This window comes from Lepisosteus oculatus, chromosome 3 (assembly GCF_040954835.1).
Source record: "Lepisosteus oculatus isolate fLepOcu1 chromosome 3, fLepOcu1.hap2, whole genome shotgun sequence".
Classification (NCBI taxonomy): Eukaryota; Metazoa; Chordata; class Actinopteri; order Semionotiformes; family Lepisosteidae; genus Lepisosteus; species Lepisosteus oculatus.
Window position 1 is genome coordinate 7987909 of NC_090698.1, and position 27280 is coordinate 8015188.

The 27280-nt window shown below is 49.4% G+C and overlaps 1 protein-coding gene across 6 annotated transcripts; it reads right to left on the reverse strand.

The window, feature by feature from the left end:
- On the reverse strand, positions 1 to 24497 carry tp53 (tumor protein p53). Of its 6 annotated transcripts, XM_015340733.2 has the most exons (12): positions 24410 to 24497; positions 23173 to 23990; positions 10563 to 10685; positions 9756 to 9798; positions 9135 to 9350; positions 5737 to 5923; positions 5250 to 5362; positions 4921 to 5030; positions 4084 to 4220; positions 3254 to 3348; positions 2507 to 2610; positions 1 to 986 (listed from the first exon to the last, which is right to left on the reverse strand). In XM_015340733.2, exons 2-12 carry the CDS (start codon positions 23274 to 23276, stop codon positions 887 to 889), a joined length of 1332 nt encoding a protein of 443 aa, XP_015196219.1. In that variant the 5' UTR covers positions 23277 to 23990; positions 24410 to 24497; the 3' UTR covers positions 1 to 886. The 6 variants fall into 6 exon arrangements, with proteins under 6 accessions (XP_015196219.1, XP_015196220.1, XP_015196221.1 ...); XM_015340734.2 differs by lacking the exons at positions 23173 to 23990; positions 24410 to 24497 and adding an exon at positions 13395 to 13537; XM_015340735.2 differs by lacking the exons at positions 23173 to 23990; positions 24410 to 24497 and adding an exon at positions 10986 to 11453.
- Positions 24498 to 27280: the final 2783 nt, after the last annotated feature.

A 27280-nucleotide genomic window follows, 5' to 3' on the forward strand; every position in this document is an offset into this window, starting at 1 on the left:
TTTAAGAATGAAAAACTTTACTGGACATCAACAAGTTTAATAATGCTATGATTGTTGTCCGAGAAAAGCTGTAGAGGATGAGGTCCAACTCGGTCCCTGCCCATCTGCAGGACAGAACAGACGTAGAACAAAAACACTCCAGACTTTTTATTTGTAGTTCTTGTCATCCTCAGCTTACAAGATTATATGCTGGAAGTGGTGAAAAACAGGGAGCAGGAAGTAACATCATCACTTTCATGATTCAATGTCACACCACCTGCCAGTTTCTTCTTCACCAAGAATAATTGTCAATACCAAAGTAATCCAGCTCGTCCACCAAATACCAGCTGGACAAGGACTGAACTGCAACTAACCGTAGCACACAAGCAGCCCATGGTCCATCTTGGTTTATTCGATAGGGCAGTGACAGCTGGCTGCTAGAGAAGGAACAGCACATTGAGAAGAACAAAACCGAAGCCACTTTACTCATACTTGTGGCGTTCCAAGTATTATTGCAGTATGAAAGTAACTAATACAAATTTGCCATCACGGCCACTATAGTCAGAGCACTGTTGTGTAAAAAAAAATGGCATAAAAAATAGTCTATATAGTAAAAAAAACATTCCAGCTAAAAGAAGATTTCTGTCATACAACCGGTTCTGAAACCTTTATCCCTTTCTTGCTAAAACAAGGAAGGGGCGTCAATAAAAAAATGCCCCCTGGCTGAGTCAGCATCCAGCTGTAGTAACAGGTCTAGACAACCCCATTGACAAAAATACTCTGATGACAAAACAAGATCAGCTCCACATGATCCTGATCATTAGTTTAGGTTACATGCAGCGCTAACGGCCTGTAAACATGGGCTGCAGATTTCAAACAGGGGGCATTTTTTGGCACTCTTCAGGCCTCAGTCGGAGTCAGTCTTCTCCTCCTTCACCAACAGCTTCTTCCCTTTCTTGGGCTCTTTTTCCTTGTCCTTCTCCCTCCGGCTGCTGCTCCTGGTGTGCCTGCAGAGAGAGAGAGACAAAAAGCAAGGTGAAAATGTGCACAGGGCCCGATGAGAGATGGGAACGATGGGGGAAATGTAGCTCTGGAGTCAGACTAGACACAGGGTGCTTGCTCTTTTCCCCTGGACAAATTCCAGGCAGCTTTTAAAATTTCAAGACCCATCTATAACTTCTGTGCATTATACATGCACATGCTTTGCTGACATTTTTCTTGCGACAAATTACCCATTCTAATGAACAAAACCTCAAATAATGAACACAGACTAAATATCCACATGGCAATTCTTCTGTGAGCTTACCGCCACCTTCTGCTGCTTTGCACGGAAATCTAAGCCCTTTTTGGTTTAGATATTGTGGGTAACAATGGTACATAATATTAAAAATTATCAATGTAAACAAGTTGACAAGCTGAAGAACACAATTTGCGCAGACAAATTTTATATTACTGAACTCTTTTACATGAAAGTTTGCCATATTAATGGCCAAAGCTGCCCGACTGTTATTGTAAACAACGTCGGAATTCTGTGCCAGTTCTAGAATTCACTGCCTCAGCATTAATACAACAGATTCCCTTATCATGATCCGATATTTAACTGAAGACTGCGGATGTTTTGAAAATACACGATTACACTGATAACTGCTTACATCTGTTTAAAATAGCAACTGCTTAGTGTGACTGGCTCTTAGAGCACAGCTGGGTTTGGCTCTGTATAGGTTCTTCGATTCCGTTTTTATGTACTCCTGAATATTGGCATTGATACTCTGCAATGTACTGTCGAACGACAGTTGTGAAGACATTGTTGTTAAGGTTAAATCATGTCCATATTCACTATCTAAACCGAAAGCAATGACGTCTAGATGGAATTGTTACACCATCATAATAACATTCTGTTATTAATAATCTGGTCATACACTGTATTTGTGATGTTTGTTGCAGGGACCAGTCAACTGTGTTCATATAAGGTAAAATAAGATCACTTTACTGGCCATATACAATTTCTTGCATTAGGAATTTGTCTTTTCGCATACCCCAACTTGGCTCTCCATGAGACACACGGACAGGGAGAAAAGCTTGGGGTCAGAGCGCGGGGTCAGCCATTTAAACAGCTGCCCTGGAGCAGTTGGGATTAATGTTTTTTACGTTATCCTAACAGGGGTAGATTACAGTTTGATTGGCTGACATCCAGCCAATTGTTGGCTCAAATGAATGTGAATAACCGCTGGCCATTTTTTTGGGGAAGGCTAAAACAAGGAAGAGGTGAGGTCATGTGTATTTGTGTTTAACACCAACATATTTGTGCGAGGCCAACCACCTGAGGTTCACATGATTTTGATACTAACATTTCCAACCTTTTTCCAGATACACATTTCATTTGCCAAACTCTCCCAGGACTGGAGATCAGTCATTTTTAAGTCCATTTTAAGCCAGCACTCCATAAGACGGCGTAGAAAGGCCCCCTGATGTGAAAACGCCACAGACGGGGTTTGGCAATAGCCGGTCACTGCAGTGCAATACTCACAGCTTCTGGCGGTATTTCTCCAGGTCCGCCACTGGGACCAGATCCTTCAGCTCCAGGCTCTCGTTGATCTTCTTCAGCATCTCGAATCGCTCCCGGCCCCGGACCTCGAACAGACACGCCACACACACACACACCGGTCAGCCCCAGACTGCACACTAGCCCTCACACACCAGCTCCGGAAAACTTCAGCGGCGTGTGTGTGTGCACTGCCGCATCGGTGAGATTCGAACACGAGAGACCGTCCCCACAAAGACAGGAACTCCTGAGAAACGGGTGCCGCAAGCCTTCGCAAAGCAATAATAAAACAGCTAAAAAAATCCCAAAGTGTCAAAACTATTTGGTTTTGGGTTTGTTTTGAGCCCATATTGGAGTTTCAGTTCAGCTGAGAAGGAAATGGTAAAGAAAAAACAGTCAATGGACAGTCCTCACATGTCCAGATGTGTTTTCATGGCTCAAACACCCACTCTTATTCCACAAACCCTTTTTTTCCAGGGGGTTATACAGTTGAAATGAAAGGAAATGGTGCTAGGGAGAATATTTCTGTACATTTGCAAATTTCAGAAGACCCAAGTGGCCAGTCATTTGTCTGCTAGGGGAGCATAATAATGTACTAAACCACTTTTCAACTGCCAATACCTTTAACACAGGGTCTTAAAGGCTTGGGACTAGAATTCCCAGAACTGCTCCACAATGCCCATGTTCAAGAGTGGAGTGGGCGTGTACCCAGTGCAGAGCCTAAACTCTCACCTGCAGGGTGAATATCTCCTCCTCAGCGCTCGAACTGGACTTGGTCTTCTTGTTGTTGTCAGACGGGGGAGTGGACTGGTTCACTTCTTTAATATCTGGGACAGGGGGGAGGAGAGGTCAGTATTCAACAGACTTAATAGGGAAAAATTTCTTATAGCTTGTCTTGCAGTTTTAAGACTTTTTTTTCAGCCCTACTGATCAGGGTGAGACCTGCCAAATTGAGAAAGCCCCACCAATAACCTATTCAGCTCAAAATCACCTGTTTATGTTCTTCTCCAGCTCTGAAGCAGGCTGAGAAGACCACAAGACCAGGTGTGTGTTCGAGCTGAATGGCTGCTATGTGGTCATGGTGTGACAGCAGGTCTCACCTTGAACCACAAGGAAGAAATTAATACTTTATCACAAATGTAATGCAATTCATGTCTAGCAACCAGGAAAGCATGTTCAAGGACCCAAAGCAATTCATTGTCCTAGTTCTAGATCTTTGTCCAAATGAAGAAATAAAATGCACTGATTAATCAGAATTATTTCAAAACGTAAAATACTCTTGTGGATTAAAATAAGCCTGACAGGTGTCTTCTGTTTCTACAAACCATCACTCATAACTGATTTATTCTCAATGCCTTTTAAAATCAACAGGTTTCTTTCTCTAAACATGAACATTTCACTTAATATCTTGCCATGAACTTCAGATTCAGTGTGACTCCAGTTTTTAAAGAGAAAAAAGTTTGTATAGGTCTTGATTTCTGTTCATGCCAATTCATCCTTATCCCCACTGTGTGTCCCAGTGTCCCAGCTCATTCCCCCGTTTCCCAGGCTGCCTCACTCACTGCGCTTGTTACTCCCCGTCGACTTGCTGCTCCCTTTCTCCTGCTGCTTGTGGAAGTTCTCCTCCTCCGTCTTGCGGTCTCGGCCGGGGCAGGCGCACACGCGTACCTCAAAACACCGGCGCCCCAGGAGCTGACCCCTGGGAAGAATGCAAGAGATGCTGTTGAGCCTAACCAGGCTCAGGTCTGACTGCAACACACCTTCTGCCTCAGGAACTCGGGCCAGATTGCCAAAGGCAAATGAGAATCTGTTCTCACCTGACTCTGCAGTGCCATTTGCTGGCCACGGAAGGGATAGCACAACCACTGCCCCCCCACATCTTCAAACCTTGGAAAAGAATCACTGGAATCGGACTCCTTTCGCAAAGCTGGTGGATACATTCCAGATTTTAACCTGGTGGGATCCTCTACACAAGCCCACACCAGATGGGCAGAAGATACATTATGTGATATGTTTGCCTTTCTGCATCAGCAACAGAACTGGAATACAGAGCCCATACAAAACAGAACAAGGATCAAATTCCTTTCATCACATGCCTGGAAACAGGGATCCTTGCACATGAAAACAGAGTAAGAAAGAGCAAGGAGATAACCCAACTGATCAGCATGTAAGAGAAAACAAGGAGTGATTCTCACAATCAGTCCAAACACCAGGCAGTTCATAAATAATACAGGTCTCCAGCACTCTTAAGGTCCTTAACTCCTGAATAGGTTTTATTAAATTATTCAATGTGCCGGAGGAATCCTGCAGTGGCTTTGCCTTGGCCTGAAACCAAGTACAGGACAAGGCTGATGGATGCAAACGACAGGAGAGAACAACAGACCGATGGGCAGACTCACTCCTTGGTCTCCAAGGTGATGATAGTGAGGATGGGGCGCCGGTTCATGCCACCCATACAGCTGCTGTTGCACATGAAGTTGTAGAGCACAGTGGTGCACTCTGACCCCAGCTAGAGGGACAAGAGAATGAGACTGGTCAGAGGTGGCAGATGCTCATGATGCTGCAGAACAGTGGCACACTCTAAACCCAGCTAGAGAGGGACCGAGAGGGTGCCGGGGCAGAGCAGCTGGAAGAAAGACAAGGCTGCCTAGCATTGGGGAACAGGAGCGTCCTTTGATTCAAGCCGAAGCACCTTAAGACAGAAACCAGAAGCAGGGTGAGTGGTTACCTGAGGAGACTCGTAGGGCACCAGCACACTCTGCCGGCGGGTGTTACCGTCTTCCATGTACTGTGCCATCTGGCTACCCTCCACGCGGATCAGGTGCCCTGGGGGTGCAGGACCTGGAACACAGAACAAAGGCTTAGAAACTAGAACCGATGTAATAGCCAGGTCTGCTGTTGCCTTAAGCAACGCACCACAGGTGAGTGCTCCTACAATAATGGCTTCATCCTTTTATACCCAGCTTTGCACAATGATAAAAACATCTGGACAGCTACTACTTTACAGCCTCAAGGAATCACAGGATAGAATATATGCAGAGTTGTTCCATCTGCGTGGTTTTCTCCTGTGGAACTCTTGCTCCCATTTTGATAAAGCAGTATTTAATCAGCAATATTTTAATAAACTAATGAAAGTGACAAATTAACTCTCAGAAGGGGGCATGCCGCCCCTGATACACAAAGCAAGGAAAGCTGCAAATGGAGACATGGGGTACCTTCGTTGTTTTCGGGGGCCCTCTCGTGATGCGGGCAGCGGCGGACCACGTCGGCTACGTGCTCCGACTTCTTGTAGACAGCCATGGCTCGGATCAGGGCACCCATGGGTGGTGGGTTAGACACAAAGATCTGGACAGGGCAGGTCTTAGCCAGCTGGCAGTACAGCTTGTTCAGATCTGGGGAGTACTGCAGAGGTGGGGGGGAGGAAAGGAATCAGGAGATCAGGCAGGAGAGAGAGGGTCAGTAGATGCTTTGGAGTGACTCTAGGAGCCCAATGCTGCATTGCACAGCCTACAACAGGACCACAAGGTCAGCTCCCAAAGACTGGAGCAGTAAATACTGCATAGCATGGTCCACTGACGACTGTATGGACTGAAAATAAATCAGACAGGATGATTGCTTCTCTAAATGGTGTATCAAGCACAGGCTGAAAAAACACCCCAGCGATTTAGAAGTGAATCAGATGACAGCAGAGAGCAAACTTGCCCGAGCAAAAACAAAACATCTCGGCCCAAGACATTCTGGGAGACCGAGTCTAGACTGAATCTTTTTTTATAATTCCCTTATTTCACAAAGGCACCCCGTTTTTATTTTAACAAGGCACAATTTTAGTTTTCAGTTTCATGCCATGAGCCCTGAAAAAAAATCAGACTTCAGGATTATTCACCTTAAAGCTGTTTGAGGAGATATAGAGAATACAAACTACAACTGTAAACTCAAGGAAGAACAGTCACATGAGTCAGCAGAACAGCCAGCACCCCAAACCAAGTGAGACTGTCACAATCCTTCAGGTCTCTAATTTTAATAACGCTCAGCTTTGACATACATCAAAGGCCAACTCAGGATTTTACCTGAAAAATAAAATTAAAGTTCCAATGGAAAAAAGGTATGATCATCAAACCCACACCTGAGAAACTGAGGAGAAACCTGAAATCTCAGAATTTTTACGACTGCCTTATTTCACACTTTTAATCATAGTAAACCTTAACATTTTAATTTCACTTACCTGTTGAATCATACTGTTTCCAAGATCTCAAATACTGTGGTTTCGCCTGTTGTAGTGTCACAAAATGAAATACCCGATCCATGCAGAACACTTTTGCCCAGAACTATATATACACCTCCCTCCCACCCTGTGTTCTGCAGTGCAGACATGCCCATCTTGTAAACTGTACAAGTCTCTGCTCTGCAGGCAGTCTGCGAGTCTCTCCCCCTCCCTCCTCCCAGGCTGGCCTGCTCTGAACAAGTCTTGGCATGCCTCAGACAGAGCCCAACTACAGACAGAGTGAGCAGCAGCCTCCCTGTAGCTTCGGCAGTGCTACAGAACTGTACTTTGCACCATCAAATACCCCCTAAGAAAAAGGAACGGCCACATACAGTAAAAAACTGGAAACCTGGCAAAAATGCACGATATATTACCAAACCAGCCAAGTACTGACTAGCCTGCTTCACTCCTGAACCTTAACAACAGTGCCCTCTTTCAACAGGGAACGCCTGGCACAAGCTATTAGAAATGCATGATTTTCTGAAGATTCACTAACAAGCCAAGAAAATGTGGTGAAACCACACGAACGATTCCCATTGGAAGAAAGGACACCAACCAGTTACTGCTGCTGAGGGAGGTGGGACGACTTGTTACCACCACAAGAAACAGCTCTCGAAAACCACTTCTCTTTCAGCGTCAATGCCTTCCCATCACCCAACTTCTTCAGCAGGCGCAAAACTAAATAGGTGACCGATAATGAAACTGGATAACAAACTTTCACGTATTGGTACGATCGCTGCCCCCGCATGTGTGCACGTTGGTGAGCAACATTAGTCAGTATACTCACTAATATACTAACTGCAGTAGTCTGGGTCACTAATCAAACAACCCCTCATCCAAACCAGCCACAATTATTTCTAGACACGACAACAAAGGGTGCAAATGCCTTTCTAACACTCTCCAAACTCTGATCACTTATAATTAATATTGAGACTGTTTTGAAGTCATGCAAGTAACTCAATGTCGCAAGAATGGTTCAGTCTTCTGGCCAGTTCAGTAGAGGATTCTAGGAACGAACCTCTTATGAGTATGTGCACACACACACACAAACACAGAGCAACAGAAACTGCTGCTCTGAACCTGCACAAGTGTGGCTGTGGTTATTGCTTATGCTACATCCTGAAAAAACTGGCCATCTCCGCAGCTAGGACACCGCAAGGAGGAGGAGAGGGAGAGGAGCTGAGATAGATGGTGGGGAAGGGAGATGAGGGAAAGAAGGACGGAGAGCGAGGAGCGTGTGGGAGGTGCGTTAACCCTGTCCTTCCCAGACGTGCGGAGGCACGGCCCTCTTTCTCCACGGGACATGCCCCGTCATGCCTCCGAAACCATGCATTAGCGGAGACCCTCGCCCCCCAGCGCCTGCCCTCTAAATCTCGGGTTTTTACAAAAACGGACATCTAAAGCGATCCCCCCCGAGCCATTCCTGCAGCACGCTTTGGCATTTCACCTCAACCAAACCCCCTCCCCAGTCTGCATCCGCGTCTCGCACAGTGGACCTGCCGCCGGACCGCACACAACAGGCTCGGAGTAATCCGCCCCCGGATCCCGGACAACTGACGGGTAACTATTTAGCACAAAATACTAAGGACGGAGGAGCTGGTGTTGAATCTTAACTAGAATCTTTTAACTTTTTTTAACCTGTATTGCTTTACACCAGTTGTGACAGATGGAGAGTAAGAAGTTTAAACCCTTAGAGGGCTACAAGGCAGATTCTGAAGCCAGGCGGTCTACTAAATAACAGTTAATGAACTTGAGTAGATTAAAAATTACTTCGGAAGCAGGAAACCAGTAACACGGGTGGTTTTCCATAAACGGAAAAGCTTAAAAAAAAAAGATTAACGCGAATGCTCATTCATCAAAATGTGGATTTGTGCCTTTTTTCTATAATAAAAAATGGCTAACATGGAGTTAATTTACTGCACCCTAAATTAATCCAGCTGGAGTTTAAACAGATTTCTGCATAACGGAATAAAAGGCAAGTTCACCATTTTTAAATGATACACGTGATGATAATAAAAAGAATGTCTGCCCAAAGGAGGAGAAAACTAAGAATACCGTGCATAAAGGTGCTATATAAAGCCCAATTAGACTGCACAGTAACTCCGACTCCACAGCTGGGTGAAAAGAACAGAAAACGAAGACAAGAGTGATTAAAACCAGATGTGTTCAAGCAGTGGCCGGCCGACTCACTGACTGACGCCAAACTCAAACAATCTGACAGCGCGCAACACCGAGCTGCCTGCAGCCCCCCTCCTGGGTGCCGACGAGTGAGGGGATCCAGGTGACCCGGGCTCGGGGGAGGGTGCCGCATCAGACAGAGCACGGCGGTGCGGGCAGAGCGCAGGGACTTACAGTGCAGGTGACCGACTTGGCAGTGCCAGACTGCTGGAAGCGCAGCTGGAACCCCAGCTCTCCGGGGTAGTCGGACGTGGATGGCACAGTGGAGGAAGAGGGCGCCAAGCCATCCGGGTTCGAGACCATGGGCTGGGGGGGCATGGAGACGTGAGGCTCCAGTTCCTCGTACAGGCTGTCGATGGCGTTGGGAACCAATTCATTGGTATACAGCATCTGTGGAGGAGCAGAACACAGCAGCGTCAGGTGAGCCGTGAGGCAGCAGTATACAGTCCTGCACAGGTCTCTCTCGTTCCACAGGAAACTATTACACAGCAAAGAAGGAGGTGAGCTTGATCTTCCCAGGACGAGACGATGGGGTGACTGTGTGTCAGTTAAAGGGAAAATGTTTTACGAGAACGTCACAAATGGATACAAGTGACTAGAGGTCATTTGAGCCACCAAGACCACTGGGAAAACTGGTAGGAAGAGACCGGGCCTGTATATAAAAGAAGGGGCAGCCAGCGCAAGCTAGTGATTACTGTCGAGGGACTAGGGCAAAGAATATGTGGGCTGGGGGTGAGAGCTGAGGAAATGGTAGAGAGGGAGGCAGTGATGGCCCAGAACTTCAAACAGACTTACGCTCTGCAGGTCTGGCCACTGAGCATTTTCAGGAGGCACAGCCCTGAAAAAAAAAAAAAGAAAAGAATCAGTAAAGGTATCAGTGATGCACTCGACAAGACTCGGAGCACTGCACAGTGCCACAGCACTTCTAACTCACCCCTTTCAGGATTCTGGTTTGCTCTAAGACTTGGCTTTCCAGCAACAAACGCCTGCGCCAGCCTGAAACGGAGCGAGACGCGGAGCCGCCCACTCACAGAGCCTTCTGGCACTTGACAGGCTTGGATCTCGGCTGCAGAGCAAATGCCAACCGGTGGGGGGGGCACTGCGCTTCTCGCCAACATCGCTAGAAGCCTGCAGGAGCCCCGCAGGTCACAGGAGACCCTCGTTGGTGCTGCAGCAAGGACAAAGAGGACCCCAGCTGGCTACTCCCATCCCTACCACACGTCACTGGGGGTGTCCCAGTCAAGTGCCTGCTAGTGCCATTACCCAGGCTTGCCTGCGGTCTGAACCCTTACGCAATGATTTCCCCCGACACGCCTCTCGACAGGCCCACAGACACAGATTTTTTTTTTTAAGAGCTCCTCCACTGCTAGTCCTTCTTCTGAATTGCACCTGTGTAGTACAATTCTTCCGGAAATTACTCTGGCTTGAAAAACCTCCATCGTTCCTCCAGTGCATTGTGTCATTTTCACGCTGGGTGCTTTGACACGTGTAAATTGCAGTCAACGCCGGGGGCAGCTGGAAAAGGGCACCCGTCACACATTGGGGGTCACGGGCGGTGGGGTGACCCCTGCGCCCCCCCCCCCACCCTCCCGGTGCACTCACACCATGTTCCAGAGCTCCTGGAAGGACTCCTGGCTCAGGGGCAGCCCCTCAGGCTCGGGATCCGCCATGCTGTCCTCGCACTCGCAGCAGCTCAGAAGGCGACAGGCAGGCCAGGCAGCAAGGCTGGAGGGGATGAGAGAAAGAGCAGGTAGGAAGTCAACACGTGCCCAAGAAACCAGGTACTGTAAGCATATCTCCCCATAGAAAGCCTACAGTCCTGAGGACTCAAATGGTAATGAGAAAGGTCCCCTGTGGCTGTGCTATACACCCCTGTGGCAACACACACCAGAGTAAACAAAACAATAATTTAAGACTACAGTCTACAAAAAAAACTGAGAAAATTACAACAGCACGCAAAGCTGAAGAAATTAAATGGTGGTCAGACGGTGATAGTTATTCACAGTTTACTCTCAATTGACTTACCTGGATGCACCAAGTATTACCAGACCTTGAACTACTCAACATTTCAGGTCGTAAAGCGCTATTACGGCCTGAACGGAACTGAAGCACTGGAGTCCTGTTCTAACTGTGAGTGCTCCCCCACCATTATTTCAACTTTCTTTCACTTTTGCCTGGCCACAAAGCTGTGGGTATTGTTGTTCTCAGGTTAACGTCCCCGAGATCCCAGAAATAATCACGTTGCTCATGCGTTTGCAACCCGAAGCCTGCTGGTGGGTCATACTGGAACTGTAAGGTAACCTTCCACGAGATTTGATACTGAGCCCACAAGGCAAACAATTCTTACTTCACGTATAAAGGGTCTTTATCTCGAGTAAACTGAGGAAAGGGCCGGTAAGGACTGAACAAAAAACGGAAGGAACGGCACACAAATGAAGGGCTTCACTAATTCTTTGTTTATACAGTAAAGAGAAATAACCGGCGGCCATGTTGACGCTCCGGGTGCCCTCGAGAAACCAAAACGTTTGCTTGTCGTTCGTTAACAGCTTCTCGCGTTACAGCGCCTACAGGATGACCTCATCGGACCGCACCACTAACACGGTCTTTAAGACAAAATGAACAACGCAAACTGGATTTACAATCACTTCCAGCAGCATTAGCTTTCTATAAATAACCAACAAAACATGCGAAGTAATATGCCCAAATCGCTATATTCGAGTATACATGTCGCTAATCGGCCACGCTCCCCCCCTCTTTTCAAGCCATTGATCCGATGGACGGGGGTAATTGGGCGAGGGAAACAACAAGAAGGGATGGGGGGGGAGCAAAATCTATCTGTCATATCCAAAATGTGAAAGAGAGTCAAACCGAAGCCCATAGCTAACCTCGAAGCATCGACAACTTCTCTACTCCGTCAGAGCATGTTTTTATTGTGCTATGACGTTGAGAAACAGAAACTACGAATGGACTTAGGCTGTGACCTCCCCTACCTCCTTCCTCACAGCACAAGCTTCCAACGAGTCCGGAAAATGAAGTTTCTCATGGTGGCACCGCGATCGCCAACACTGAAGGGGGAGGCCACGCCAGAGCTGTGAACATGTATATATTCACACAGAAATCAACCCGAAACGGTGGAGGTCACACCAGGACACAACTGCGCTACGATACCGAGGTCGTTGCAGCTGATGAGGTTCTAAACACGGAAACGAAGAGAACGCGAATTTTCCCCCACAGTACCCCTTTGTGAACTTCAGAAGTTGTTAGGAACTCCATGTCTGCGTTTTGAATCTCGTCCTCGGTTTTCCCTCCCTTAAAGCACTTGCATACACCTCCCTTAAAGCACTTGCATACACCTTGGGAATGGGAAGCCGGGATTTGTTTCAATTAAAGAAACACCAAGTTCAAAGACAACATCAACCGACGTAAACATGCCCAAATATAAATCACGTGTGTCTACTGTAGACTATTTCACCCAACAGCACTCCTTCAGATTAAAAAAAACGATTTTAATTTAATTTTAATTTTACTATGATGGTGTCACATACAGAAAATTATTGACTTTATGAGGGGTTTTAATAAAACGAATATACTCCCGAATACGTCTGAGAAATGGAAGAATTCGAAGTTGTGATCTCCAAATTAAAATTAACCTAGCTTAAATTTAAGCAGCTGGGAAATTAAGGTGTTAATTTTGTGTGCAAAGATTTAAAAATAGAATGTTAAATAAAGTGCTCCCAATTTAAATCTTTAAACCATTCGTGTCAGATCGAAAAACGTCAGATACATAAGCAGCCAAGCGGAGCACGAACAATAAATTAAATCTCAGTAACCTAGAGGATCGGTCTTTCAGCTCGTCTCGCCGTTTACCAAACTGCTCGACTAATGCAAAAGATCTCAGACCTGCAGATTTACAGAGGAGATCGAAGACGACTCTGCCTGAACCAAAAGCATCAACGCAAACACAAAACAGGCGGAGAAGGAGTGAAAATCAAAGCCAGGCCAGCTTCAACAGCAAATCGATTCCTGATCTAATGAAAATAAATAAGATACAAGTAGGAGACCCCAACCCCCCACCCCCACCTACCTTGATCAAAACACAGCATCACTCGGTTCCACTCACAAACTCCACTTTCACTTTTTTCGCCGAAGAGAAACGATTAACTAGCTAACGTTAACACAGGGAAAACCAGTCGCCCAAGCGAACCGCCAATTTATTTTTTCTAAAAATAATAATCATTAAGTCGTCGAAAGGATTACCGGCCAAGCACCCGCAAACTATCTTCCCCATTCTAAACAGATCACATGTGTGCAATTTTGATTACTGTCCGCTCATTCGGCTGAACCCTCGCTTTTCTCGTTGGATAAAAACAGGCAATTTTTCAGGTGGTGATTTTAAGAGGAATAGAATTTAGTATGAGTAGCTGTCATGCCTACCTCCTGTCCCGTTGCAATCGATCCGAAGTCGTCCTCCTCCTCCTCCTGCACCCGCTCAATGGCAACTAACTTATTTTTCTTTTTTTCAGATTTTCTCTCTACAGAACCACGCTTCGGGAAATCCCCGCCGCAAACCGGAAGAGGGGAGGGGCGCTGGGCTCGAACCGCCCAGGCTCCGTGGTCACGTGACCATAGCACCGTATTATCCCGAAAAGACGCGTACACAGTTTTCTCCCGTTCTCCCGCACGCACCGTAAAGTCCATACGAGAGGCGCACTTGCTTTTTATCCAGCGCCTTTTCTGAATGACCGCGACCTCTAACGGGCGCAAGCACGTTTGCCATACGGAAGCCTACCGTTGCGTGCGACCAAAGCGAGAGGGCGCCCGCAACGTCTTTTCGCTTCACATCCAATTGTTTTTTCCTAAAAGTGCGTCCTGTAAGACAGAATTGAAAAAAGTAGCAAAAAAAAAAATGACATGATGTATTTTATTAACAGGATTAAGGTTCACTCCTGACCTCTCGCAGGTGCTTGGATTCCACACAGACTCGATTTGACAGAAACACACAATCTGCCCATCGTGTTGTGGAGAGAATCTGCGGGGTGTGTTGGATTGTCCGCTAGTGAGAGGTCAGAGGTCAAGGATGACCACTGTTCCTAATGTAGCGCTCTCGGGTTCACGTGGGTGTGAGACCTCGCCGCTGCCGCTGCCGCCGCAGGTGGGGCCCCCCCACCTTCAGAGAGTCAAACCCGGGCCTCAGGCGTCACTCAACAGCGACCCAGCCACTTGAGCCAAAGGGAAATCTCCCTTCAGCCCAGCGGCTGCGGTCCCTGCTTCTCACAGGGAAGGGCGGTGACGTCACCGCGCTGGTAAGCCGGCTCTCACAACCAGAGGTGGCCGTATGCGTTACACTAATATGAATTCTAATAATAATAATAATAATAATTGCTTACACTTATATAGCGCTTTTCTGGACACTCCACTCAAAGCGCTTTACAGGTAATGGGGACTCCCCTCCACCACCACCAATGTGCAGCCCCACCTGGATGATAGTGCGCCAGAACGCTCACCACACACCAGCTATCAGTGGGGAGGAGAGCAGAGTAATGAAGCCAATTCATAGAGGGGGATTATTAGGAGGCCATGATGGGGTAAAGGCCAGGGGGGAAATTTGGCCAGGACACCGGGGTTACACCCCTACTCTTTTCGAGAAGCGCCCTGGGATTTTTAATGACCACAGAGAGTCAGGACCTCGGTTTTACATCTCATCCGAAGGACGGCGCCTGTTTACAGTATAGTGTCCCCGTCACTATACTGGGGCATTAGGACCCACATGGACCGCAGGGTGAGCGCCCCCTGCTGGCCCCACTAACACCTCTTCCAGCAGCAACCTTAGTTTTTCCCAGGAGGTCTCCCATCCAGGTACTGACCAGGCTCACACCTGCTTAGCTTCAGTGGGTTGCCAGTTGTGAGTTGCAGGGTGATATGGCTGCTACATATCACTGCGGGACCTTAGCACATAGGCTAGACATACCATCTGTGCAAAGTGGAGTACTTTAATAACCAATCATTCTTTCATCTCTTTTCTAACCTCTGCCCTGTGACCCTGAACTTGATCCAGTTCAGGGTCACAGGGCAGCTGGAGACTATCCTGCCAAGCAACAGGTGCAAGAGAGGACACACCCTGCACAGGACACACACTCCCACCAGGGCCAGTCCTCCCAGGAGCCAATTAACCTACCAGTATGTCTTTGGACAGGGAGGACACTGGAGCAACTGGAGGAAACCCACACGAACACAGGGAGAACATGCAAACTCCACACAGACAGGTCCCCAGGTCCAAAATTGAACCCCGGGCCCCAGCTCTGCGAGGCAGCAATGCTCACCACGGTGCCACCTGGCTGCTCAGCAACTAATCAGATAATTAAAAATTAGTTATTTAAAAAATGCTTTTTTTAATGCAAAACCTACTAACCTTGAATACAACCACCTGGAAACATCAGGTTATCATGAAACAGACTGCGTGCAGTGAGAGCAAAGTTAATAAAAAGCTAGATAAGAGTGGTAATATATCAAAGACGGCCAGTAGGGGGCTGTTTTCTCACTTTTCTCAGCGGCGTGGCTCTGTCCCGCTGTATTGAAACGCAGTCGCTCTTAGTCCACTTGTTGTTTTTTGGCGGGGAGGTTAACGCGGCTTACAAAACCGGTTTCACTTCTCCGTGAAACAGGAGGCAGGTAGGCGGCCGCAGTCACTGAAAACGGAACCTTCCGGATGTCAGAGTCCGGCCCGGCAGGGGGAAGCGGTCAAGTCACCTCCGGTGAGCCCTTGACCCCCGCCTGAGCCTGAGCCCCCGCTTCCGCGGAGCGCCAGAGGAGTAAACAGCCCCCCCCACCCGGCGGAAATGATTCGCATGGCGATCTGTCACAAGCAAGCGATTATCAGCAGCTGGGTTGTTTGCTCTTCGTGAAAGGTTTACCATTTCCCTTTGGAAGCTCGCACAAAAATAAAAAATAAAATACTTCTCCGAACGCTGTCATAGCTCGGACCTGCAGCCCTGCATGCTGACCAGAGGCCAAACCTGACTTGGACGGAGAAAAAAAAAAGGTGACGGCCCATCTGGCGTTTGGTTGTTAGTAACTAACTGATCCAATGATCTCGTCCAGCTGTCTCTTGAAAGAAGCCAGAGTGTCTGCTTCAACCACACAGCTGGGGAGCTTGTTCCACACACCCACCACCCTTTGTGTAAAGAAGTGCCCCCCCCGCTTCCTTGTTTTTTAAATGCCCTTCTCGTAGTTTCCCCTCTTGTCCTCACGTTCCACCTCTCCCTGTCGAATCTGAAGAACTCCGCGGGGCTGAATGAGCCAAGTTGCTTTTGAGGACTTGGATCACGTGATGCTTTCAGTGCTCAGAATCTGAACGTCACCTTGCTTTTGTGAAAGAATGCTTCCAACTCAGCATCAGGCTGAGGTTGAAACAAGCCGGCTCTTACAGCCACAAGAAGACACGCCTCGGAAACGTTTACTGAGGTATACCATGTTTACTGTGGTATACCATGGAGAGAGCAGAACAGACTCTGCTTTACAATATTTCACTCCGCTTTAACCTTGATTAAAACAGCTCTGCATCTTCATGCCTTCATGGTGCTATCTGGGTATATGCGTCGTGGCACCTGCAGTATAAACGTGTACCCCATCATCTCCTGTTACTCTGATCACGAAGAGATCACTCAAACCTGCTGCCGAAAGGGATGATGGCAAAAAAAAAACAATGGTGCAAATCAAGCAAGAGACAATATCCTTGGGAATAAAATGGATATGTGTATGATTACATTTTAGTTTTGGGGGGAGTGGAATTTGATCCGGAGCTCCATAAAGAAAAAGAGCTTTCACACACACTCTCTCTCTCAATCGCCCCAAATTCTTCAGGTTGAACTCTTCCTTCCCGCTGCGGAGGAGCTCTCCGGTTCTGCTGAACTTCAAACCATTATCAGAGCCGAGAGCGACTTGACAAATCTGTGACTGCAGGCGCCTCTGTGACTAAAACACAAACAAAGACGTTCAGTGTTGTGGTTTCTGTTTTTTTGATGTTCACTCCCTTCCACCCTGCGGTGACCCCGCACTGAATCCAGTTTTCGCTCCGCCGAGCCAGTCATTCTGAGATCCCAGTCTGAGATGGAAATAAGAGGGTTCGCCTCGCTCCTGCCACCCCAGGGCACGAACACAGCACAAAACACAGCCGCCAAACTCAGAACAAGGCTGCCGGGGTGTCTGAGCCCTTCGATGGTGCATCTCCCTCTGAAAGTACACATCCTCAGCTACATGTTGAACACACTGGCAACTGTGCACACTGTCTGCCTTAGAGGGGAAACAGGGTCACTGTGAAGGCTCTGCGTTCACAGCTGGATGGTGGGGCAATCTTTCATCCAGATGCGGCTACTGCTTGAGAAAGGCCATGTAATATTCATAATAATTGCTTACACTCATACAGTGCTTTTCTGGACACTCCACTCAAAGCGCATTACAGGTAATGGGGACTCCCCTCCACCTCCACCAGTGTGCAGCCCCACCTGGATGATGTGACGGCAGCTGTAGTGCTCCAGAACGCTCACCAGCTCTCAGTGGGGAGGAGAACAGACTGATGAAGCCAGTTCAGAGAGGGGGATTATTAGGAGGCCATGATTGGTAAGGGCAATGGGAAATTTGGCTAGGACACCGGGGTGCACCCTAATGGGGGGAGCAGTGTACCCCCAGTCCGGGCAGCAGTGAGGAGCAGTGGTTAGGGCTGTAGGCCGCTGACTGGAAGTTCATCAGCCCACGTCCTGGGTGGGGTGATGCCCTTGTACCCCTGAGCATGATGCCGCACTCAGATTCAACAAGCTATATTAGCAGCTACTAAGCCACTGCAACTGAGTTACTGTCCAACTTTGACTAGCTGGCAGAAAAGCCAGCATCTTGCTCCAGCAGATGCCCTGCTGTGTGAAGGGTCACCTTTAATCCGTTTCTAATTACAAATGTCAATTTTTTGTTTCATTGGTTCCATTAACTCCAGCTCTGGCCCTGGACGGTGTCGAGCAGGGTGTGTGTGCTGTCCTCCCACAGTGTCCTGTTATCTCCTTACACACACAGCCTCCCGGAGGGGTGAACAGCACCAGTGCACGGAGGCTGGAAGTGAGGTAAGAGGTGACCTATTAATAACCCCTGCAGGAGTCTTGGCAGTCCTGGCAAGGACAGGACACCACTGATACATACTCACTGGCCAAACTATTTGGAAACCCCACCAAACAGCCCACTGGGTCTCTGCAAGCAGGACACGGGCATGTATTCAGCAGAGCTTTAATGTATCTGCTGCCCAATCCCACGTTGTTTGCAGGGATTGAAATACAAAGTCCATTGGATCCTACAGTTGCTGTGGCCGGACAAGGTCTAACAGTCTCATATCTTGCCACTGAGAGAGTCTATTCACTGGATTGAAGAATTCCTAATGGTTTGGCCAGTGCTCTTCCCCCTTTGCGTGAAACGCCTGGGAGATCAGCCCACTCACCCCCAGCTGTATGGATTGGATGTTGCTGCCTTGTTCCACAAGACCTCCCAGAGCAACTAAATTTGCTGTCCCCATCTCCCAGAGTGAATCCGTGCTGCCGGGACAATCCCATATTCCACAGGATCACAGAGTGTTGGACCTCATGGATTCTGTTGCTTGGAGCTCCGATACAGCCAAGTAGAGATCAACACAATTAAGGGGCCGCGGAAGGGAAGTGTCAAGCAGAGCACATTCCCAGGGGTGTGTGATGTCACTTCTGTGTCTAACAGCTGGTAGATGAGTCAGTGTTGCCTGCAAAGAGGCAGGGCCTCTCTCTGGGTGGCTCACACACAGTACAAGGCTGGCGTGGTCTCTGCCCAGCATCAGCTGGGATACAGAATCCGCAAAAATGCTGGGAATGCGTTCAGCACCATCTGAATCCCATGTGAGAGCACTCGCCCTGTACTTCTGCTGACACAGAGCGGTTTGAAAAGTGATGGTTCCGGCTCTGTCTTCACAGCTGGATGGCGGGGCGGTCGCATTCCACATGACGCACCCTTGATCGAGGAGGTGGTCCCCAATGGGGGGAGCAGTGTACCCTGAGTTGTTAGGGTTGGAGGCTGGTGACTGGAAGTTTATCAGCCCACATCCTGGGGTGGGGTGATGCCCTTGTAGCCCCGAGCAAGACGCTGCACTCCGATTGCTCCAGACAATTCCCTGCTGAAGAAAGAGGTCCCCTTCAGGTTGTCCATGGGGAACAGAATTTGCTCTCAAATGATTATCTGGTTAAATACAAGTTTAAACTTGCTCTAGACCACCTGACTATACAAAACACTGCTAGGGGTAGTGAAGTGATGAACTAGGTTCTCATCCAGAGTGGAGGCCCCTGCTCCGAGCCTGTTGAAGCTGGAGTGTGGACTGTGATTTCTGATAATATTTGTGGTGACGTACATTTTGGAAGCCTATGGCAAGCGTAACTCTATAAACTGGATCGTTGGGGAAGAGTCCCTGTCCAACACTCTGTGATCTCAAGCAATGGGATCCTGTGGAATATGGGATTGTCCCGGCAGCACGGATACACTCTGGGAGATGGGGACAGCAAATTTAGTTGCTCTGGGAGGTCTTGTGCAACATGGCAGCAACATCCAACACATACAGCTGGGGGAGAGTGGGCTGATCTCCCAGGCATTTCACACAAAGGGGGAAGAGCACATTCCTGCTGCTGGCTAAACTAGGATACCCTCGTACACGGTCTTGTACAGACTGCTCAGCATCCCTGGGACCTTTTTAACCTTGTCAGACAGCTATGTCCACTCTTTTCAGCGTAGCTGCAGTCTCGCGGTCTCTTTTCACGCTGCGCAGTGTATTTTATCAGTCAAATATGAAAACGAGACTTTATGAAGTCACAGTGATCTTCTGATGAACTGTGGGACTAGCGTATTAGAGTGCTGTTGTAGTACACGGGTACTCACTTCATTAAAACCCCAAAAAAGGCACAGAGCTCAGGAAAGGAAAAACATGTCTGTCTCATGCCCCCCCTGCTTGGTTGCCTTCTGAAAGGCAGTACGGATACCCGACTTCCCCCTGGCATCCAGAGAACTGACAACAGCCCCCACTGCAGGACATGAGCAAAGAAGGCCATCCTCCCTACTCCCTGCGCCCCAGGGATCCGGAAAATAATCCCCACCCCCTTAACGCCCCCTTCCAGCTGCACCACCCTGAGTGCGTGGCTCCAGAGGGTGGCAGTGAGGCTGAGCATGTGTTGATCAACACCATATCCCGGTCAGAGCAAGGTGAGGCATGTGCCAGCCTGCCCCGGATTCCTTCACCATTAGCTGTCTGGCCACAGGCGTCACCTGTCAGAGAGGGGGTTGGCATTCCCCGCCGTGCTCGTCCTGAGAACAGGGGCCACGACCGCAGCAGTTCAGCAGAAGTCCGCCGACGCCACGCAATCAGCCTTCTGCCTTTCAGGGCCACCTTAAAAAAAAGCCCAGGCTGGAGGTGGTGGCGAAGAGCAGTGGGGTTGGAGTCTCTAACTGAGTAGACGGAGGCTCTGGTGAACATTGCGCAAGCACCTCGAGCCCAGAGCAGGCATGGCAGGCTGATTGATTGCGAAACCCAGGCCGGCACAACACGAACAGTGATTAATCACAGGAACACTTCAGAGACAGCCTCAGAAACACAAGGACTCGTCAGAAGTAGTTTCACCCGCTGTAATTTACAGAAATCTCTCATCAGCTTTCTTGACAGCCTCCTATTCCTGTCTGTACTGCCTGGCAGGGAATACTGCCAGGGAATACTGTCTGTACAAATGTACACATGCCGAATATACAAAGGTGTATTTTCTTGTGATTCAGATTTCTAAAGAGCTCTATCCTTATTACTGATAGGGTCATCTATTCCCCTACGCTGAGCGGAACAGCAAAGAACGGATTCCAAAAGCACATTTCGGAGTGACCACTGAGAGGAAGTGGAGCGGGGAAGATGATTAGTGGCACACCAGCCACAGGTTGCCACCGGCTGTGCGCTAGCCAAGGGGCAGGCTGAGCTGACACAAAACAGGAGAGTGACATCTATGCTGCAACAGGAATAGCAAGCAACAGCCCCGAAGAATAATTCTACTCCGAAACATGGCAACTGAATAGTCCCCCGCCCCAGTCTTAATGGTGTGGATAATTTCATGCTGCAAATCACCCTACAAAGCAGGTCTCTGCGAGGAAGCTGGCATCAGCCAATTCATGTGGGCAAAGCCACACAGACAGGAGTGCCCAGACAGAACTGGGCCCAAGACCCCAGAGTTTCGAGACAACAACACAAACCACCATGCTACCGTGATGCCCAGCAGTTATAACTAGAAAACCAAGAAAAAAGTAAGAAGTACTCTATAATAATAATAATAATAATAATAATAATAATAATAATAATAATTGCAGACACAACTGAAGAAACAAATGCAAATCAAAATTGATTGAAAAAATATTCCTGATTGTATTCTAACCATTTCAAATACTAACGTCTTGGCTGCTGTCCAATAGTTCCACTAATTATTTAAAAGGCAAGGCGAACAGCAGCTAAACATCCATCCTTTTCCAAAACGGAATTGATTTAAAAATAAACGGAACTCCGAGTAAATACAGGCCGAAAGCACATGATGGTTCTCTACTACCCCTTTTCCCATGTCAGACAAAAGAAAAACTGATCACCCGTTACTGCCACGTTTTGAATCGGACCCTCCTCTCAACAGAGCTGCTGCAGAGTTTGCCCTGACAGCACGTGTGTTGAAAAGCGTGGTAAAAGCATGGGACAGTGCAGTAAAGCACACTGATTGCTCTGGAAGCTCAGAAACTCACTGCTAAAACCCAGACCGAGCAAAGCAAATGCTCAGTTTAAGCACATAAAAATGCCAATACAATCCTTCTACTGCCATCTTTCACAAGGCTCCCAGAGATTATAGTGCAAATGGAAAGGTACTGCATAATAGTCTTCGTCAGGCTCCTTCAGTGCATGCATGTAAACAGTACATACCTACACAGGATATACTGTAGATGGGAGATGCATGAACAGACAGTGCTGCTGATCCAAGCCAACCTCCAAACAATCTAGTGCAGACGAGCGCGATCAGGGAGGCGACAGCTCTGGACTGTTGTTTCTCCAATTTCAAAAAACGTCATCCAATGTGGTTCAAAATTCAACAAGTTAAAACGAGGGCATTGTGGAGCCTTTCTCCCCCTTCCCCACCCGGAGGCTTGTGGCAAGAGATTCTTGCGAGGACATTACAGAGATTATAAACAATTAGTGCCGAGAAACATAAAGAAAAACCTTATAAAACAGGCAAAATGAGTCCTAGTCATTTTATGACTGGCAATAAAAGCACACAATTAACTGCCAGAAGCAATGTTCCACATGATGTCAAATTCAGAGCAGCCAGGCTCACTGGAACACAAGCAACTGAGACACCAGCGCTAGGCTATTTGCAGAGGTTAGTAGCTAAACTACGCCTGCGTCAGCCTCTTGCTGGAACTATGCTTCGGTGAGACCACCATCTTTGTTGAAGTGAGGTTTGAAGTCCGCTTTCCAATATGCAGGACTGCACAGCTCCAAGTCAAACATTCTGCACACATGCTGGTATCTGTGCTTGTCATAATGAAGCTATTAAAAACAACACTCTAAAGTAGACATGTCTGATCAAAAATCCTTTATTGATTACAGTCTTTGAGCTACATTTTGCAAGCCCGCTCTGCCTCGCTGGCGTCGTCCTCGAAGACACATTTCAAACTGCGCCCCGCTTTGAGAAACACGGGGCGAACGAGGCTACGAGACACCGGGGCTGGAGCGCCCTTTGAAACAGATAAAAACAGCCAGTTCTTTTGATATTTAGAATTCGGGGAAAGATGGGGAGCGGGGGAATCGGTTTTATCTCCAGTAACCCCCCCCGAAGTACCACAACCACCCCTGAAAAGCAAAGACGAGCCCCCCACAAACTCCTGGGAGAGAGCAGCACAACAAATACAGAAGCACCAAAATGATACAGGCAGCTGCAGTTCTTCTGCTCTCAGAGCTCAGAGATCTCTGCCTATGAAGAACAGACCTGCTTTAATTCGGAAGTTCAAGGGCTCCCCTGAGTTTTTAGGGGCTACGGAAAGCGGGGCGAATTTGGCCAAAGCCAGAAGTAAGCCACGGCGAGCAGATGTGCTTTATCGGAGCTCTGCACAGTTCCCATGCCTAGGCAGAAAAACTAACCAAAATGGAGTCACCCACCTGCTGCAGCTGAGCTCAGGAGCTTCACCAGAGTCCTCCGGAAAACTGTAAGAGTCCAAATCGGGGGAGAACTTCGAGGTCGAGGGGACAGCGTCTGGATCCATAGCTCCGCAGGGCGCAAATCGGGCGAGAAAGGGGGTTCTGCCCCGAATTTATAGCAGATGGGACGGAAGGGGAGGTAGTAATGGTTGGCAGGGGGGGGGAGCGGAAAAGGGGAGCAAAAACGTCAGGGAAACGTCGAAAACGGCGAAAAAACGCGCCCCGCGCTGGCCAATCGGAGTCCGCCGGGTTTGGCGCGGGGGTCCGGCCGAGTGGGTTCCCATTGGCTGCGCCCCCCCCCAGGCCCGAACCCAGAGCCCCGACAGGGGCCCGCGCATCAGCCGAGGCCATGGAACTGAGCAGAGAGGGAGACAGCCGGGCAGGGGGGGGGGCGTTTCTCTGTAGCTGAAGACTTCGGCATGAAAACGAAAAGGCCAGGAATGAATCAGCTCGGTTTCAGAAACGGCAAGTGAGGCCGAGAACCCTTCCAGGATGGAATTGTTTTTTTCGACGACCTGCAAATGGAAAAAAAAAAAGGGCCAAGCAGCGCCCACGGACAAGCTCGCAGCCCTCTCGATCCTTTCTGCCTCTCTCAATTCACAGCCTGGTTCATTCATTGCTGACAATTTTTTTTTTTCTCCTTTCGGAAGCAGGCTCTGCTACGCACCCAGACTGAAGGCGGATCTGATCCTCTGGCCCCAGATCTGCTGCCTCTCTCTCTCTCTCGCTCCCTCTCTCTCAGGTGGGCTCTCAGCAGAGGGTCTGTGGCCCAGCCGATGCTGGAAAGGGAGAGAAAGAGCATCGCGGAAGTGCTGAGTAAGAAGGGGATTTTAGTTTGGTTTCTCTCTCTCTCTCTCGCACTCCCTCTCCCTCTGTGAAGGCCGGTTCAAACTGCACTGTCACAAGACAGCATCCGCCACGCCCCCCCACCAGTGTGCCTGGCGGGAGTTCAAAACGCTCGCCACATCTCTCTCTTTCTCCCGATCGCTGCCTCTCCCCCGCTGCCTCCTTCTTGTCTCTTCCACAGCCTCAGCTCGGCTTGTCCAGCCAGCCACACGGACTGTGACACACTCCATTAACCTCGCCTCTCACCAGCCCGGGCCGCCCTCCCTTCCTCCTCTCCAGAGCGGCGGACAAATAAGACAAACACACACACACACAACTGCCCTTTTGCCCCAGGTCTGTATCTCACACGCACGTGGACAAAGGCTGGTGCCCTGTGTCCGTCTGGCCATCTGTCCGTCTCTCCAGATCCCTGGCAGGAGCCGGCCCCGAATCTCCTCCCTTCCTCACAGCCTGCGGCGCCCGATTACAAACGCATGTATTTATAGACAAGCACGCTAAATGGCACGCCCTTCTCTCAGCAAGCCAGCGGGAGCACTGAACCGCGCAGGACACAGTACAGCTGGCCGGCCAGCCCTCAGTCCCTCACCGGACACAGGCTGCCCTCCACGCCTATGAAACTCACAGGGAGTGGCGCCCCCTGCTGGACTGCGGTCCCTTGGAGAGGGGTGGGGGGGGGTGGAAAAAAAGCCACCATCGGGGTTGTGGTCTGTACTGATATTTTATGGGGGGTGGGGTTGGGGGGAGTCCCCAGTGCTCCCCTCTTGCTGGTCAGATGCCTGCAAAGAGAGGGGCAGCCTCCTGGCCTGCTTTTGAAAGCCAGCGTGCCAGTTGGATCAAAGTCCTGGAGTGGAAGGAAACTGGTGTGTGTGTGTGTGTGTGTGTGTGTGTGTGGGTGGGGGGTGGGGGGCGGAGGTGTCGGTCTAGCACGGATCTGGAAAACTTTGCCCGCGCAATGGGCCTGCGTTGCAGTGTAGCACAGGCTGGGGAGGGGGCGGGAGACAACGACTGCTGGCTGTGCCATTTAGGAACGTCAGCTGACATTTTCAAATATAGTAGTAATACGATCCTGCCCTGCCAAAATATTAGAGAACCACAGGGAATCGCAGGTCAGTTCAGCTGCACTAGCCTGGACATCCACTAGTTTCCACTAGATGTGTGTGGAATGATGGCGCCACTCTGCCAGTAGGATTTGGCTGAGCTCTGCGAGAGATTTACCACAGCAGCAGTTCAGTAGCACGTTGCTGCCTTGACTCTTGACTTTTGTTGGTGCTTTTTAATTTGTCATCTACCTGTAAGTCTGTCTGAATTGACACATTTATCCAGATATTGTGCTGTCTTCAGCAATGTACAGTACATGAGGCCAGGGGGCACAAGCACAGGCAGCCGAGCCTCCTGTGATGTCACTTACTGTACATCAGCTTTCTTCCCCACGTCACAGAAAGCTGGGCAAAAGGCCAGGTCTGCTACTACTTTACAGCCCTATGGAAATGCAGGATACGGCACAGTGTTGGCTTACGCCCACTAATTTGGACAAAGCGGATTATTCCTGTGGAACATTATCTTTTCTGCTGGCGCAGTGTAATAATAATGATTCATCCGGTCTGATCAGGGATGTTTCTGTTCCACGCTGGACAGCGAACACCTTAAACGAGAGTGAGGGCAGTGCAGCAGCCGTGACACCCGTACCCCTCTTGCACTTTCGAAGCAGTAAAGAAAATTCGGCCACCACTTTCTCAGCCTGTACTTCCCCTGCACACGTGCCAAAAAGCCATCTGGAAGCAAATGTGATTCAATTTTCGCCCGAGAGAGAGGAAGAGGGAGAGAGAGAGAGAGTTGGCGTACGAGTTTATAGAGCAAGCGGGCCTTCAGGAAACAGTCTGTGACCTTTTTAGAATAAAAATAACTTGGTTCTTCATGGGCTTTTAACCTAACCCTGCCCGCAGGAGTGTCTGGGCCGCCTGCCTTCAGACTGCTCTCTGGCAGCATGGTGCTCTCGGCTCTCTGAAAGCAGGAGCGCCCGGCGTCGGAGGGGGAAGAAGTGGAAGTGAATCTGAGTCACACACAGGGAGGCGAAGACACACTGAAAGACACTTGCAGGCCTGCGTGCAGCCTCGCCAGGCCCCGCCCCCCTCCCCCCCGGCCTCCTGCACAGCCAATGGGGACGCTGTTGCCGAGGGCCCTGTCTCCACGGCGCAGCCTGCATTGGACTTCCTCCCCCGCCTCGCCACACGCGTCGGGCCCGCCAGCAGCCCAACGGCTGAAGAACAGGAAGTGGCGCCTGCTGGTTTTGCCCCCGCAACAGCAACGCTCGCTCTCCCCGCCGCGGCCTGCCCCCCCCTGCCGCGCCGACTTCGGCACCCCTTCTTCTGGGCTGTCCGGCGCTGCTCTCACCCCCCGCTCGGAGAGCCACAGCCCTGCAGGCTAACTGGAAAGTCCAGCACCCTCTTCCCCCTCCGTGTTGTGTCCAGTTTCAGGCTCCTCTGGGAGCCCCAGGGGAGAAACGCCATGGCCTCCACCCTGGGTAAAGAACAAGTGGGGTCACAATGCCCCCCCAACCCTGACACGAGGGGGTACCTGTCCCGGTCTGAGGGCACGGGGCGCCTGTGGTCCATGGCAAGATGTGGAAACAAGGCCAGACGCAGGGCGCTGCGTGATGCCAGTCTGTGTGGCAACGCCAGGCCTCACACCGCCTGCCACACCCCTGCACACTCCACATCGCCTCAGTGCCTCCTGACTATCGTCCTGCTCCCTTTTGTTGTCTAATTCTGGCCTCCTGTCTCCCCCAAGCCTGTCTCCATACTATGGGTGACAGGGCCTTCTCCTGCTGCGCTCCCAGAGCTCTGGAATTCTATCCCTGAGGATATCAGAGTCCCCTTCCCTGAGCGCATTCAAACCTGCTAGAAGGGCTTTTATTTAGCCGGTTCTGTCTGCTCCTCTGCTTTCCTACTGTATTCCAAGCCCTTATTGTAACTGTGTAATCCTGCTGTCTCCTCTCACTGTGTACTTTTGTCTTACTGTAAAGCACTTTGAGAAGCCACTTTTAAAGGTGCTTTATAACATAACAAATAGAATAAAATAATAGTAGTAAAAGTCACGGAGCATGCCAGAGCCTATCCCATAAAGCCACGGGCGCACCTTGGAGGGGAGGCCTGCCCATCGCAGGGCAGACTCACCCACACAGACACTCACTCACGCCAGGGCCAGTTTCCCCAGAAGACAATTA